Raw genomic sequence first — 17,238 nt, forward strand, 5'->3', positions numbered from 1 at the left:
TATATAGTGTTTTTATTTGATTTTTTGTCCGTCTGGAGTCATATCTCAGACATGATTTGTAGGATTTCAGTTAAACATCGTAATAATATTAATTGTAACTGGGAAATTTTGCCCTGCAAGATTCGGCGAAATTCTCTGAAACTGATGTATGATATGCATTCTGGTCACAGGGTCAAAGTCGCTGTTACTAAAAGTAGAAAATTGTTTCTGCTCAAAAACTTCAGTAAGGAATAGTGTATTGCATCTGAACTTGGAATTTAGGAAGCTTGCATGGAGGCCATGGTTTTAGATGTATTTTTTTTGTTGCTTAGGTCAAGGTCAGGATCGTCATTACTAAAAATAGAAAAGTGTTTTTTCACGATAATTATACCCCCACAAAACGAAGATGAGTGGGGGGGGGGGGGGGGGTGGGGCGGGGTGGTATATAGGAGTGAGCTTGTCAGTCAGTCTGTTGGTCGGTCGGTCCTTTGGTTTTCATGATTTCCGGACAATAACTCATGAAAGGCTTGACAGATTTAAATAATTTTTGGTACACAGGTGTAAAAATTAAAAAATACAGGTCAAGTTCGACTTTTAGGTCAAAGGTCAAGGTCACAATGACCCTGAATAGTTAAACGGTTTCCGGATGATAACTTGAGAACGCTTTGGCCTGGGATCATAAATTTTGGTACACAGGTGTTATATCATGAAATACAGGTCAAGTTCGACTTTGAAGTCAGTAGGTCAAAGGTCAAGGTCACAATGACCTGGAACAGTTGAACGGTTTCCGGATGATAACTTGAGAACGCTTGGGCCTATGATCATGAAATTTTGTACACAGGTGTAACATGATAAAATACAGGTCAAGTACGACTTTGAGGTCAGTAGGTCAAAGGTCAATGTCACAATGACTCGAAACAATTAAACGGTTTCCAGATGATAAGAACGCTAGGGCCTAGGATCATGAAAATTGATAGGAGGTTGGTCATGACCAGCAGATGACCCCTATTGATTTTGAGGTCAGTAGGTCACAGGTCAGGGTCACAGTGACCTGGAACAGTTAAACGGTTTTCATACGATAACTTCAAAACGCTTGGGCCTAGGATCAGATGACCCCTATTTATTTTGAGTTCAAAAGGTCAAACGTCAGTGTGACCGGGAACATTTAAACAGTTTCCGAACAATAACTTGAGAACGCTCGGGGCGAGGAACATGAAACTTCATAGGGAGATTGATCATGACCAGCAGATGACCCCTATTGATTTTGAGATCAGTAGGTCAAAGGTCAAGCAAGTTCGGCTTTGACATTGGCTTATTTCTGTGACAAAGTCTTATTGTGGGGGTATAATTCATCACTCCTGTGACAACTCTAGTTTCTTTTAGGAATGAAGTAAGCAGACCAAACCTGATAAATAGGTAGCTTTAATAGAGACCTTTTTTGTTTGTTTCACTTTAGGTAGCTTGGGTCAAGGTCATTGTTACTGAATAAAGAAAAATGGTTTTGATCAATAACTAAGAATGAGTAACTTTCAAAAAGACTGAAATTCAATGCATTTAAGTGCTTTTTGTAGGCAGAGAATGTTTCTTGAACGGTGAAACCTTTACCTTGTTTGGCAGAGGAATTACCAATTTACTGAATTTGCTTGTTAACTTATTAGAAAGTACTTGCTGTTTTGATTACTTCCTGTTCTGACTCTGACCATGTATGTCATGAGCAGTATTATAAGTAGTGCTTTACATTATCTCAATTTGGATAGCTGCTTTGTCTTTTTTAACAAAATTGAAAGCCTCATGGAACTTTATTTGATGTATATGCCTGTCAATAGAATCATTTTAACATGAACATGTATGTCATTTTCTTGTACTGGTAGTGGCTATTGTCAATGTATTCAATGCAAACTTCGTTCTGCAGAATAATTTCTTATATTCTCCATATCTAATCCCGTTAAACCATTTGATTTCATTTGATTATTAGCTCACCTGAACTTTGTGTATTATAACAGCTATATCTCGAGCTTTTGGTATTGGTGGATGTTCCTGCATCATACATCAACATTTTAACATCTTTCCTCTGAAACTATTGGTCAAAATAACATCAAACATGGTTGGTAGCATTCTGGCACAAACCTCAGCCAATTTTGATCAAATGGTTCAGCTTGGCCCCTTTTAGGTGCCACTATGTGTAAGATATAAAATATAAAAACCTTTAAGCAACTTCTTCTCATGAACCGCTTGATGGATCTTCATCAGAATTGGTCTGTAGCATTAGTACAAGGTTCTCTCCCAAATTTGTTCAATTGGGAGCACTTGGCTCCTTTTAGGGATTGCTTGAGTTGAAAATAGAAATACCTTTAGATGAACTGTTAAATGGAGCTTCATCAAACTTGTCTGTAGCATTAGAATAAGGTCCTCTCCCAGATTTTTCAAATGAAGGTTCTTTGCCCCTTGTAAGGGCTGCTAGAGTTGAAAATAGAAATACCTATAAATGGCTTCTTCGTATGAACTATGTGATGGGTCTTCGTCAGAGTTGATCTGTAGTATCATTGTAAGGTCCTCTCCCAAAGTAATTCAAATGGGGGCACACAGCCCCTTTCAGGGGCAGCTAGAGCTAAAATTATAATTGCCCTGAAACAGTTTTAAAGATCTCATGAACCTCTTGATCGATCTGCATCAAACTTGGTCTTTATCATCGTTATTATCCCCCGACGAAAGTCGGAGGGATATAGTTTTGGCGTTGTCCGTCCGTCCGGAGCCATATCTAGGAAATGGTTGGGAATATTTATTTAAAACTTCATGTACATGTTCACCACAATGAGTTCTTGCGGCCCGTCAAGTTTCAGTCAGATTGGCCAAGTAACACCAGAGTTATGGCCCTTAGAAGTTTCTAGTGTTAACTATATAGGGTACCATAAATATGGCAATTTCTGCATCATAACTTTTGATATATTTCACCTAGAACTATGACACTTAAACAGAATTTAGATCACCATAATGTGGTTGTGTACACACAATTTCATTTGGATTTATTTGTAAATTTAGAGTTATTGCCCTTTAATTGTATAAAAATCCACATATTTGTACATAACAAACTTAACATTTGGTAGAATTTCATTAAATTTCTTTCATTCTTTTCCATGAACATTTATTGTAAACATGTGAAGTTGTGTACCCACACCTGGTCACCCCCTTACCTTGATCACACCCCTCCCCCAATCCCCCCCCCCCCCAAAAATATAGGGTACTATAGATCTTTAGATATGGCAATTTCTGCATCATAACTTTTGATATATTTGACCTTGAACTATGAAACTTTAACAGAATTTAGAGCACTATAATGTGGTTGTGCACACACAATTTTGTACGGATTTCTTTTGTAACTTCAGAGTTATTGCCCTTTAATTGTCTAAAAATCCACATATTTGTATATAACAAACTTACCATTTGGCAGAATTTCATTAAATTTCTTTCATTCTTTTCTGTGAACATTTATTATAAGACGTGAAGTTACGCACCCACACCTCGTCACCTACTTGCCTTGGTCACACTCCCTCCCCATCCCAATGCCCCCCCCCCCCCCCCCCAAAAAAAAAAATTTTTTTGTTTTTCATTTATTTTAGATTTTTTTCAAACCTTCCATGATTATTTATCAACATGCAAGTTGTACCATTTCCCCACCTCACTCCACCATACAGTCATGCCCACCACTGATCATGCATCCTCTACCCCCCCCCCCCCCCCCAAAAAAAAAAAAAAAAAAAAAATTCGACTTACCATTCGGCAGAATTTAATTAAATTTCTTTCATTCTTTTCTGTGAACATTTATTAGAAACATATGAAGTTGCGCACTTACACCTGGTCACCCACTTGCCTTGGTCACACCCCCTCCCCCTCCCAACCCCCCAAAAAACAAATAATAATTTTTTTTTTTCATTTCTTATTTTAGATTTTTTTTCAAACCTTCCATGATTATTTATCAACATGCAAGTTCCCCCACCTCACTCCTCCATACAGTCATGCCCACCACTAATCATGCATCCTCTGCCCCCGGCCCCAACTTCATCCTTTTACCTTTTTTAGCTCGACTATTCGAAGAATAAGTAGAGCTATCCTACTCACCACGGCGTCGGCGTCGGTGTCGGCGTCGGCGTCGGCGTCACACCTTGGTTAAGTTTTTCGTACCAGTCCACATTTTGACAAAGTCTTTTGAGATAAAGCTTTGAAACTTTCAACACCTGTTTACCATCATCATGGCCAGTTATAGGCAAGAGCACATAACTCCATCAAGGTTTTTGGCTGAATTATGGCCCCTTTTGACTTAGAAATCATGATTAAGCTTTTCGTACCAGTTCATATTTTGACAAAGTCTTTTAAGACAAAGCTTTGAAACTTTCAACACTTGTTTACCATCACCATGGCCAGTTATAGGCAAGAGTACATAACTCCATCGGGGATTTTGGCTGAATTATGGCCCCTTTCGACTTGGAAATCTTGGTTAAGTTTTTAGTACCAGTTCATATTTAGACAAAGTCTTTTGAGATAAAGCTTTGAAACTTTCAACACTTGTTTACCATCATCATGGCCAGTTATAGGCAAGAGCACATAACTCCATCAAGTGTTTTGGCTGAATTATGGCCCCTTTTGACTTAGAAATCTGGGTTAATATTCCGTACCAGTTCATATTTTGACAAAGTCTTTTGAGATAAAGCTTTGAAACTTTCAGCACCTGTTTACCATCACCATGTCCAGTTATAGGCAGGAGTACATAACTCCATCAGGGATTTTGGCTGAATTATGGCCCCTTTTGACTTAGAAATCTTGGTTAAGTTTTTCGTACCAGTTCATATTTTTTGTAAAGTGTTTGACATATGGCTTCGAAACTTTTATCACTTGTTTAGTATAACAGTCTTTGTCTGTAGGAAAGAGTACGTAACTCTGTCCTCTATTTTGGCTGAATTATGGCCCCTTTTGACTTAGAAATCTTGGTTAAGTTTTTCGTACCAGTTCATATTTTTTGTAAAGTGTTTGACATATGGCTTCGAAACTTTTATCACTTGTTTAGTATAACAGTCTCTGTCTGTAGGAAAGAGTACGTAACTCTGTCCTCTATTTTGGCTGAATTATGGCCCTTTTTGGACTTTGAAAATGGTTCTGTTTTCATACAAGTCCATGTTTTGTCAAAACTATTTGACATATGGCTTTTAAACTTTGAACACTTGTTTATCATTATGATTTCCATCTGTAGGCAAGAGTACATAACTATTTTGACTGAATTATGGCCCTTTTTGGACTTTGAAATTAGCTCATACATTGCCATTTAGTGCAAGACTTATCGAAATCAAAGAAATACAGGAACATTGTTTGTCTAATCTATTTATTTCTTTTGTCTGAATATCCGTGGAAATATTTTGACCCCATTCTTCAATCAATGCTTCGAATAGCCGAGCGCGCTGTCATCAGACAGCTCTTGTAAGTCCCCTACTGGTTGAAAACCAGTTTCGGGGACTATAGGAATGCACTTTTCCGTCATTCCGTCCGTCCGTCCGTCTGTCCGTCCGTCCGCAATTTCGTGGCCGGCCCATAACTCTGTCATCCATGAAGGGATTTTAATATTACTTGGCACAAATGTTCCCCATGATGAGACGACGTGTCATGCGCAAAACCCGGACCCCTAGCTCAAAGGTCAAGGTCACAATTGGAGGTCAAAGGTCAACAGGGCTTTTTTCCTGTCCGGTCCATAACTCTCCCATCCTTGGAGGGATTTTAGTATTACTTGGCACAAATGTTCCCCATGATGAGGTGATGTGTCCTGCGCAAATCCCGGACCCCTAGCTCAAAGGTCAAGGTCACAATTGGAGGTCAAAGGTCAACAGGGCTTTTTTCCTGTCCGGTTCATAACTCTCCCATCCATGAAGAGATTTCAATATTACTTGGCACAAATGTTCCCCATGAGGAGACGACGTGTCATGCGCAAAACCTAGACCCCTAGCTTAAAGGTCAAGGTCACAATTGGAGGTCAAAGGTCAACAAGGCTTTTTTCCTGTCCGGTCCATAACTCTCCCATCTATGAAGGGATTTTAATATTACTTGGCACAAATGTACCTCATAATAAGACGATGTGTCATGCACAACTTTCAGACCCCTAGCTCAAAGGTCAAGGTCACACTTAGCAGTCAAATGTTAACATAGCATGAACAGGGTCTGTTTCGTGTCCGGTCCATAACTCTGACATTCATTAAGGGATTTTAATATCACTTAGCACAAGTGTTCCGCATGATGAGACGACGTGTCATGCGCAAATCCCGGACCCCTAGCTCAAAGGTCAAGGTCACAATTGGGGGTCAAAGGTCAACAGAGTTTTTTTCCTGTCCCGTCCATAACTCTGCCATCCATGAAGGGATTTTAATATATCTTGGCACAAATGTTCCCCATGATGAGGCAACATGTTATGCGCAAAGCCCAGACCCTTAGCTCAAAGGTCAAGGTCACAATTGGAAGTCAAAGGTCAATAAGGTTTTTTCCCTGTCCGATCCAGAACTCTGTCATCCATCAAGGGATTACAATATTACTTGGCATAAATGTTTCCCATGATGAGACGACGTGTCCTGAGCAACACCCAGTACCCTAGCTTAAAGGTCAAGGTCACACTTTGAGATCAAAGGTCAAGAGGATTTTTTTCCAGTCCGGTCTATAACTTTGTCATGCAAAGCAGGATTTAGATATCAGTTGGCGCAAATATTCCCCTGGATGAGACAACATGTCATGCGCAAGAACCAGGTCTCTAGGTCTAAGGTCAAGGTCATATTTAGAGGTCAAAGGTCAAATTCAAGAATGACTTTGTACGGAACATTTCTTCTTCATGCATGGAGGGATTTTGATGTAACTTGGACCAAATGTTCACCACCATGAGGCACCCTTGTTTTTAGAATTGTCCCTTTGTTATTACTATAAATAGATTTTATTGTAACTTTTTTATTACTGGCGGTAGAGAAAAATCGAGACCACTTTTCTATGGTACAGCATGCATGTTACATCCAATTTTTAGGTGTATTTTGACCTATCTCTACCTGGTAAAGAGTTTCTTGTAGATTTTTTTTTTTAAAGATTAATTTCCCTTTGTTGTTACTATAAATAACTTACATGATAACATTTTTATAATCAGCCCAAAAAATTCAATATGAAAACAACTGTGGGTTTTTATATATGCACATTTTAATCCCAGTGTGTTGTTATAACATATTGTATATGTAGTACAATATTGTTTATACATCATTGACAGATATCAGTTCATTATGTTATACTGCAGTAGAGAAAATTAGGTGCCTTCCAGTAGGGGACTTTGTATTGCATGGCAATACTTCATTCACTTGTTTTTTTCATTGTTAATTTTCCATCAATATTTATATTTTGTTTCCTCTTCCGTTCCCCCGCACCCCCACCCCCTAAAAAAATAAATATATACATATATAATTATATTTCCATTCCTTTTTTTTTTTTATGTTCAAACCTTCAACATGTTAAGTTGTGACTGCACAAACCTTGCCCTCAGCCATGTTCAAGATATCTTACCTGTGTTCTCTTAAGGACATCTGTTCTTTTATGTACAAATGTACATGTTAATCAGCAACACCTGGTGCCAAACCACTCAAAGACAATATTTCGTTCCAGTTAAACTTCAAGCTCACATTTCAATTAACTGCATTTTATTTTAAAAGCTAAGCTTATTACAATAAGCATATCCCATTCAAAATAAATTCTTTAGTCAGGATCAAAGTATCATACATTTATTGTGTACTGTTTAATTAAACATTTGTTTTCTGTTAAATTGATTTTGACTAATGAAATTATTTGCTTCTTATTAACATCCTTAACTTTTTGACCGATATATTTTTTTGCCATTCCTCACCACAAACCCTTTCGGCGGGGGATACCAATTCATCGAATATGCTTGTTATAATAAATGTTCTCTCAGTTTTATGCAAATGGGCGCAGTTAGGCCGCTAAAGTTAAAAATAGAAATACCTTAAAACAATTTTACACATGAACTGTTTGATGGATCTTCATTAAACTTAATCCATAGTATGCCGGTAACGTCTTCTCTCAGATTTGTCCAAATGTGGGCATTGGAAGTGTTTTATGTTTTTATACTAAACACAGATGTTATCGTGACGATCACGACCATTATTGGAATTTATATATATTGAAGGACTAATTACTATTATACTCTTAAGAGTTACTCCAAATTATGTGTACCATGTATGATTCTAAGGACTTGCTCCACATATATTGTGTATCATGTTTAATTCATCTGCATTTCTCCAGACTTATGTAATGTTAGATTCCCGCCAAAATATTCTTTGTTCTTTAAATATTGAATACTCCTGATCATGTGCATTTCATGAATATTAATCAATTATAGAACATTTGATTCTTTATGTTTGCTCCATATATTATGTAAACTCATGTTCTTTGTTATATTTAGGGTATATAAACTGTTTAATCATAATTGAAAAGAGGACTTTTTGGATAAGCTTAAGATGCACTAGAGAATGTTATATAATTGGAGATAATTTGTGATACATTTAAATACTTTGGAATTTGGATTATGTGATACTTCGTATGAAATATATTAAAAGGTTGAAACTGCAGGATTTAGTTCCCTCTGTTTATAAATTAACAAGAAATTTCCAGTGTGGGAAAAAAGAAGTAGTTGGTCCAAACAGTAGATCAGAATATCAAAATCGGGATAAGACACAAAATCGTGTGTTTTACAAACAGGATGTATACAAGAAGAATAATTTCAAAGGAAACAATGGTACATCGGAGTACAACTCTTCTGCACAAGCTCTTGTATCAGCTGGTATCAAACCAAATTTAGTACCTGCAAAGGAGAAACAGGAACCATACGCCAATAAATGTCGTTATTGTCAGAAACTACACTGGAGTGACGAATGCACGAGTTACAGAACTATTGGAGAGAGGAAAAAGCAACTCCGTGGTTCATGTTTTAAGTGCTTAAAAGAAGGACACAAATCACAAGATTGCAAAACAAATAAAAAATGTGTACATTGTGGTGAAATTAATTCCCACCACAGAAGTCTCTGCCCTAACAAATTTCAAGTTATTCCGTCCAGTGTTCATCTGTCTGAAGAAAATAATGGCATACTACCACCAGAGGAATCAGAAGAAATGAAAGAAGCTCAAGTTTTAATATCGTCGGACGAAATGGTGTTAATGCAAACAGCGAAAACGGATATAGTGAATCCAACAAGTTCAGAAAAAACAAACACAAGATTACTACAAGATTCAGGATCTCAGAGAACATACGTAACGGAAAGGTTGGCTACTAAACTTGGATTAAAGGCACATTCTGAACAAGAGTTAAAGCTTGTGACCTTTGGAAGTGACAAGTCAACAGTTATAAAAACAAAATCAACCAAATTGAGATTGAAACTGAACAATGGTAGTTACATGACTGTAACAACAAATATAGTTCCTACTATCAGTGGAACTAAACAAAGAAATTCCATATCGAAATCTCTGTCAAGCCATTTGGAAAACTTATTACTCAGTGTTGAACTAGCCGACACGATACCACTAGAACAAGAGTCATCCACCATAGATGTGCTTATAGGTAACGATTACTACCTCGACATCGTTCTCCCCAACCGTTTGGAGATACAACCTGGCTTATATCTACTTGTTTCGAAATTAGGATGGATCCTAACAGGACGTGCGAATGAAAAGAGTCAGGAAGATCCAGGAATCAGTATGTTTATTATGACGTATGGAAACGAGCTAACAAGAAACAGTGTTTTCGCAAGTGTGGATGCGTCAATGGAAATCCAGCCTGACCTACAAACATTTTGGGACCTAGAATCTATTGGGATCACCAATAAGATAGAAGTTAGCAATGACAAATAGGCCATGCAACGATTCAGAGATACTCTGAAGTTTGAAAATGGTCGCTACCAAGTAACATGGTCTAGGCAGCTTGCTAATGGTCGTTTAAAATTAAGTGTTTCCCGATTAAGAAGTAAACCCGAGTTGATGGAAAACTACATTATCGTTATAGAAGATCAACTCCGGAAAGGAATAATTGAAAAAGTAAATGGTAAACAACAAGATGGACCCTTGCACTATTTACCTCATCAACCGGTTATAACTCCACAGAAAAACACCACCAAGCTACGTGTGGTATACGACGCCTCAGCAAAAACACGGAAACAGAATCTTAGTTTAAACGAATGTATGTATCGTGGACCTGTGATTTTGCAAGATCTCTGTGGTATGTTAATAAGATTCCGGATCTACACAGTGGCCTTAGAAGCTGATATAGAAAAGGCATTTTTACAGATTAGATTACAACCAGATCAGAGAGACGTCACTAGGTTCTTGTGGCTGAAAGATTGTACCGAACCTATTTTTGATGCAAGAAACATACAAGAGTTCAGATTCTGTCGTGTCCCGTTCGGCATAATTGCCAGTCCATTTATACTTGGAGCAACAATACAGTGTCATCTCGATTCATATAGCAATGAAATTGCAGAAAAAAGTGAAAAACAATATCTATGTTGATAACTTGATAACAAGTACAAGCAGTGACTATGAAGGATGTGAATTCTATGACAAATCAAAGGAAATGTTTGGAGAGGCTTCCATGAACCTACGAGAATAGGCGACGAATAGTGAAATGGTCAACAAATACATACCAGAAGCGGACAGAACAGATGCTGCTTCTTTAACCGTTCTTGGGTTGTGTTGGAATCCTTACAATGATACAATATCGTTGAAGTCTACTTCCATAAGAGATGAACTTGTGACCGAAAGGAATATTCTTAAAACAGTAGCTTCCAACTTTGATCCTCTAGGCTTATTTTCGCAAGTTTTACTGAGAGGCAAGTTGCTAATACAACGTCTTTGGACCAAAGGCATCAGCTGGGATAACGAAATACCTGCTGAGCTAAAAAAAACGAGTGAATGGAAATCCAGAATGACATGAAATCAATTTCAGATTGCACGGTTGCAAGATGTGTAACGTCAAAGAATGAAAATGGGAACGATTCTTACAGTACGGTTTGTTTTACGGATGCTTCGGAAAAGGCATATTCAGCAACTATCTATTTATGTCAAACGAACAATGAACCTAGAAGGAATTGATCTTTGCTAAGACACGCTTAGCTCCACTGAAAAGTATCTCAATACCAAGACTCGAACTGATGGGAGTTCTGATTGGCGTGAGATGTATAGACTTTGTTCAGAATCAGTTGATGTTAGAATTTGATCGAAAATACCTTTTCACCGACTCACAGCGTGTTCTCCAATGGATAAACTCTACAAAAGATTTACCAGTGTTTGTGAAAAACCGTGTGAAAGAAATAAATGAGAATAAAGGCATCAAAGTTGCATATATGAGGTCAAAAGAAAATCCAGCAGATATCGCTACACACGGGGCAAGTGTTAAGAGTGTAGAAGGAAATATACTGTGGTGGCATGGATCCGAATGGCTGAAGCAAGCAAGCACTACATGGCTTACTGAATGTAGCGAAATCACACGTGATTCATCAGTAACATGCATTACAAGTTGTGTAAAATTTTGTGATTCCAATGAGAAAAAAGAGAGTGAAATAACAGTAACAAATGGAAAAAACATAAATAGTGTTCCGTTTGAAATCCACTACGAGTCATATACTTCTATAACAAGATTGTTGAGAGTTACAGCATATGCGTTAAGGTTCGTGAGAAAGCTACAAGGTAGAGACAGGGAAAACAATGGTTCACTTACAGTCAATGAACTTACAGAAGCAGAGAGAAGATGGATTATATACATACAGAGAAAACATTTCGGCGAAGTGTTAAGTGCAATTTAAAACAGCAAAAGAAATACCTTGCAGCATCAATTAAATGTGTATATTGATGACAACGGTGTTTTGCGTTGCAAGGGACGAAACCATAATGCTACTCTCAGCGAAGGATCAAGATTTCCGATTCTATTACGGAAACAATCTCGGTTTACACATTTGTTAGTTGAGAAACATCATAAACAATTACTACATAGTGGAGTGTCTCAGACTTTGAGCAATATAAGATATAGATACTGGATTCCTCATGGACGTGCTACAGTTAAATCTGTTCTTCGCCAATGCAGAATTTTCAGACGTTACGAAGGAGGACCCTATAAGCTGCCTGTGATGCCACCTCTTCCTTAATCACGAGTGACAGAAACTCCTCCGTTCACACACACAGGCTTGGATTATTTTGTTCCATTATATGTGAAATCAGCAGACGGAAAGACGAAAGTCTGGGTATGTTTATTTACCTGTATGGTCACTCGAGCTATACATCTTGAACTCGTACAAAACATGTCATCAGAAAAATTTCTTCTAGGTTTTAGGCGTTTCGTGTCTCAGAGAGGTGTGCCAAACGAGATCATTTCAGATAACGCTTTGCAGTTCAAGACAGCAAATAGAACATTAGATATACTTTGGTCTAATATTGTGAGAAGTGAAGACGTGCAGAATTATTCTTCGGAGCAAAGAATTAACTGGAATTTCATAGTAGAATTGGCACCCTGGATGGGTGGATTCTACGAGAGATTAGTGGGTGTAGTAAAAAGATCTTTACGGAAATCGCTCGGTAGGCGTTTACTTACTCTCATTCAAATGCAAACCATACTGAAAGAAGTTGAATCGGTCATCAATACACGCCCATTAGTGTATGTGAGTGATGACATCAATTCAAATTTGACGTTGACACCAAGCCATTTCTTATCGCTAAACACCCGGATTGGCATTCCCGAAATGAGCGAAGAAAGCAGTGATCATGAATATAAACCGTTTGAAAGCTATGCAGATGGGCTAGTCAATTTATGGCTAAAGGGACAAAAGTAGCTAAACGCCTTTTGGCGCATATGGCAAGAAGAGTATTTGCTTGGCCTTAGAGAAAGAGCTCAAGTGAAATTAAAATCAAAGAAAATTGTTAGTGCTATGGAACCGAGTGTCGGTGATATTGTGATCATTAAGGACGAACTTCCAAGGTCTTGTTGGAGAATGGGTCGAATAGAGGAAACGCAACAAAGCAAGGATGGCAAAGTACGATCAGCGGAAGTGCGATTAGCTACAGGCCGTGTGATTAAAAGGCCTGTGAGCTTACTCTATCCCTTAGAATCAACAGAATATGTTAAGCATACTAGTGGGACGAACAGTGACGTAAATAGCAGCACACGCCCTTCACGTTCGACGAGAGTTGCAGCAATAAAAGCAAAACAAGCAATTAAAGGACAGTTGCAGTAAGAATATAGAAAAAATAATATTACTGCATCGTACAACAGAAAATTTTAGGTATTAAAACAGTTTATTTATTAAAACAGTTCATTTAAAAATTAGATAAAAACTAAATTTTTATAACGCAGTAAGGCTTTCTATTAAGGAGTAAGGTCCTTAAATCCAGTCTAGATTTACCGCTCAAAGATTAATCGAAGCAAAGCATGTATTATTCTTGCTTTCCACGTGCTTAATTTTATACAGGAGCAATGTTATCGCTGTTTTATAAGTTAAAGGCGGTAAATTTGCACGAAAATATCGTGTTCATCGTGAAGATTAGTTATATATATAGTGTACTGTACCTAGCCATTTCATTACTACAATTCAGTTGAAATAATGCCTGGGTACGCTTGTGACTACTGCAATAAAGTTATAAAATATAAAAGAAATTTTAAGAGACATATGGCGGAAAAACAATTTACAAGTAAATTACCAGTTTGGAGATGTACTGAAGATGGATGTACTTCAAAACATATACGACGAAGTTATTTGTGGGAACACTTGTCGTTGAAACATGGATATTCCAAGAGTGATGCACGTGCTAAAACTTTAAATGTACGACCAGCAAACAAGGATTATAAAGAAACCTGCAGTTACTATGAGGATAGTTCCTCCGATGACGATATTTTGAACATTTTTGTAGACGAAGCAGATGTTGATTACTCCACTGTTCAGGATTTTGACTTGGAGCTACTTGATAGTGGACTTAGAGAGTACCAAGATGACGTTAGTGTTCATGTTCAACAAGTTGACGTCAACGATAACGTTCAACAGGATGAAGTCAACATTCATGATCAGCAAGATGACGTTAGTGGTCATTTTCAACAAATTGACGTCAACGAGTACGTTCAACAGGATGACGTCAACGTTCATGGTCAACAAGATTACGTCAGTGTTCATGTTTAACAAATTGAAGTCAACGATAACGTTCTTCAGGATAACATCACCGATAACAGTGCTTCTCGAAATGACGTTATACCTGATGACGTCAGTGGATATGAATTTTCGCTTGAGGACGGTATTGACATTCTGGAAGTTGAGGTCAATACTGATGTTTAACAAGATGAAGAAAGTGAGGAAAATGTTACTACTGCTATTCAGGATGACGTCATTGATAATAACATTAGTGAGCTTGAAGATTATGACGTCATTGATTCAGTTTACAGTGACACTGATAGTACTGTGCATAGTGAAGGAAGTGATAATGATCAGTATGACGCTTCGCAAAACGAAACGGAGAGATACGAAGTTGAAGTAATTGATATTTCATCTGACAATGATGAAGCTGATAGTAGAAACGGTTGTAATAGTGTTGATAAGCATGTTCTGGAAACACGAGCAGAAATATGGACAAGAACTGGTGCAAGATACACTACATACAAGGATGGTGTTCCTTTATTTCAAACAGTTACATATGAGGACGATTATTGGACATACAATATTAATACAAAGAGTCACTGAAGGACTAATTTTATCTGAGTTCAAAATGTTAAAGGTGTATATATATGGGATTTGTGTTATTCTAATTAAGAGTCTTAATTATTTTGTTCTCCTGTCGGGAGTATCGTGAAGATCACGACCATTATTGGAATTTATATATATTGAAGGACTAATTACTATTATACTCTAAGTAAGAGATACTCCAAATTATGTGTACCATGTATGATTCTAAGGACTTGCTCCACATATATTGTGTATCATGTTTAATTCATCTGCATTTCTCCAGACTTATGTAATGTTAGATTCCCGCCAAAATGTTCTTTGTTCTTTAAATATTGAATACTCCTGATCATGTGCATTTCATGAATATTAATCAATTATATAACATTTGATTCTTTATGTTTGCTCCATATATTATGTAAACTCATGTTCTTTGTTATATTTAGGGTATATAAACTGTTTAATCATAATTGAACAGAGGACTTTTTGGATAAGCTTAAGATGCACTAGAGAATGTTATATAATTGGAGATAATTTGTGATACATTAAAATACTTTGGAATTTGGATTATGTGATACTTCGTATGAAATATATTAAAAGGTTGAAACTGCAGGATTTAGTTCTCTCTGTTTATTAATTAACAAGAAATTTCCAGTGTGGGAAAAAATCCTCCACAGATGTTACCTTTCATGATTCGGTATGTCATGCATATATTCAATAACAAATAGTCAGATCAGGTGAATGACTTAGGCACCTATGGCCCTCTTGGTTGAAAGTACTGTTACAAATATACTTATTTGCCGTTTAATTCAATCATAGCAAAAGATTTTGAGTGATTACTTTATACTGCGTTATCATTACTTAGCATTTTGCCATTCCTTGCCTTCCTTCCTTGCCTTCCTTCCTTAAATGCAAAGTCCATGTTAATCTGAGTGCAGTTAACACAGTACTGGCTATGACAATTAATAAATTAGAATTATTGCTTATTTATGTGTTGCAAGTATCATTGATTAGAATCATTTACAAAGAAGTTCACAAATAAGGCTTTTGACACTTACTGTATAAGCAGTTCATTTTACATCAAAATTTTTGCAAAACTCCAGGAGACATTTCACATGTTTGCAAATAATATTATTTCAATTTTCCAGTCAGTGCCTTTTGAACAGTTATTAAGTTATCAAATATTAGTGTCGCATTTATACCAAAGGTATTTGGGGGCCTCTGGCTGAGTGGATAAGGTCACTGACTTTGAATCACTTGCCCCTCACCAATTTGGGTTCCAGCTTCACTCAGGACATTGAATTCTTCATGTGAGGAAGCCATCCAGCAGGTTTACAACTGGGTTCTACCCAGGTACCCGCCAGTGATGAAATAATGAACGCAGGGGCAACTAGGGTCTTCCTCTTCCGTCAAAGCTTGAAAGTCGCCTTATGACCTTAAATTGTGTTGTTGGGAAGTTAACAAACCCCCCCCCCCCCGTCATCCCCGAAATTTAAAAAAGGTATTATTTTACCTCTCTTTTTTTTGTCTCGCCAACTTTTAGTGGAAGCGATACTAAGCGATCCAAATTCTAGCGGCGACGGCATCAACAATTGGGAATAACACAAAAACCGTTACATACATATATTTCTTTTAAACCTTTAGGATGATTTGGAAACTAATTTTACACTGCCATAGTGAGTCCTGGCCCCCTAGTGATATTGACCTTGAAGAAATTAGCATTTTTAGCTTCACTATTCGAAGAATAAGTAGAGCTATCATACTCACCATGTCATCTGCGTCGGCATCACACCTTGGTTAAGTTTTTCGTATCAGTCCACATTTTAACAAAACCTTTTGAGATAAAGCTTTGAAACTTTCAACTCTTGTGTACCATCACCTTGTCCAGTTTTAGGCAAGAGTACATAACTCCATCAAGGATTTTGGGTGAAATAAAAGTCATCAGATACCCCTTGTCACAATGTAAAACAAATTGGACAAATCCTAAAAACTGTCTATGCCTTAGATTTAAGCCAGTGTCCAGACAGACCAAACAAATTAGGATGCTATTGAGTAGTATTTTACATTGTGACAAGGGATATCTGATGACTTTTATTTGACCACAAGGCTTAATTTATTTGTTTTGAGTATACATGTGACTTTCTCAATGTGGGCATTGTACAATATATGAAACAACAAATCTAATCTATTTACTAATGATCTTCAGGGATTTAAATTAAGGTTTGTTTTTTTAAATTAAGGTAAAATATAGAGTTTAAAAAACAATATCTGAAAACCCAATGTTCAAAATTTAAGGCATATAAATACATTATGTTATTCTGAAGAAATTGTAGTTACTTTACACATGTGTCGTTTCATCAGCATCTTTGTTGTAGGATAATATGAAAGGTGATATGAACAAAGAAAATACTGTGGAGAGACTTCGTGACTTGATAGATAAGCTTCCCATCTCAAACAGAAAAGCTTGTGAGATTCTGATTTGCCATCTTCAAAGGTATAT

The 17,238-nt window shown here is 37.1% G+C and overlaps 2 protein-coding genes across 3 annotated transcripts in view; both read left to right on the top strand.

Annotated features, from left to right (window-relative positions):
• LOC123529642 (uncharacterized) overlaps positions 1-17,238 on the top strand; it is a 582,930-nt gene that overhangs the window by 421,445 nt on the left and 144,247 nt on the right. The window lies entirely within an intron of this gene.
• The window catches only part of LOC123534656 (uncharacterized), a 38,249-nt gene continuing 38,128 nt past the window's right edge, over positions 17,118-17,238 (top strand). The window contains exon 1 of the mRNA XM_053523051.1: positions 17,118-17,232. Coding sequence (XP_053379026.1) covers positions 17,120-17,232 — 113 coding nt within the window. The 5' untranslated portion in view covers positions 17,118-17,119. The remainder of the gene's footprint in view (positions 17,233-17,238) is intronic.

Source organism: Mercenaria mercenaria, chromosome 14 (genome assembly GCF_021730395.1).
Source record: "Mercenaria mercenaria strain notata chromosome 14, MADL_Memer_1, whole genome shotgun sequence".
Classification (NCBI taxonomy): domain Eukaryota; kingdom Metazoa; phylum Mollusca; class Bivalvia; order Venerida; family Veneridae; genus Mercenaria; species Mercenaria mercenaria.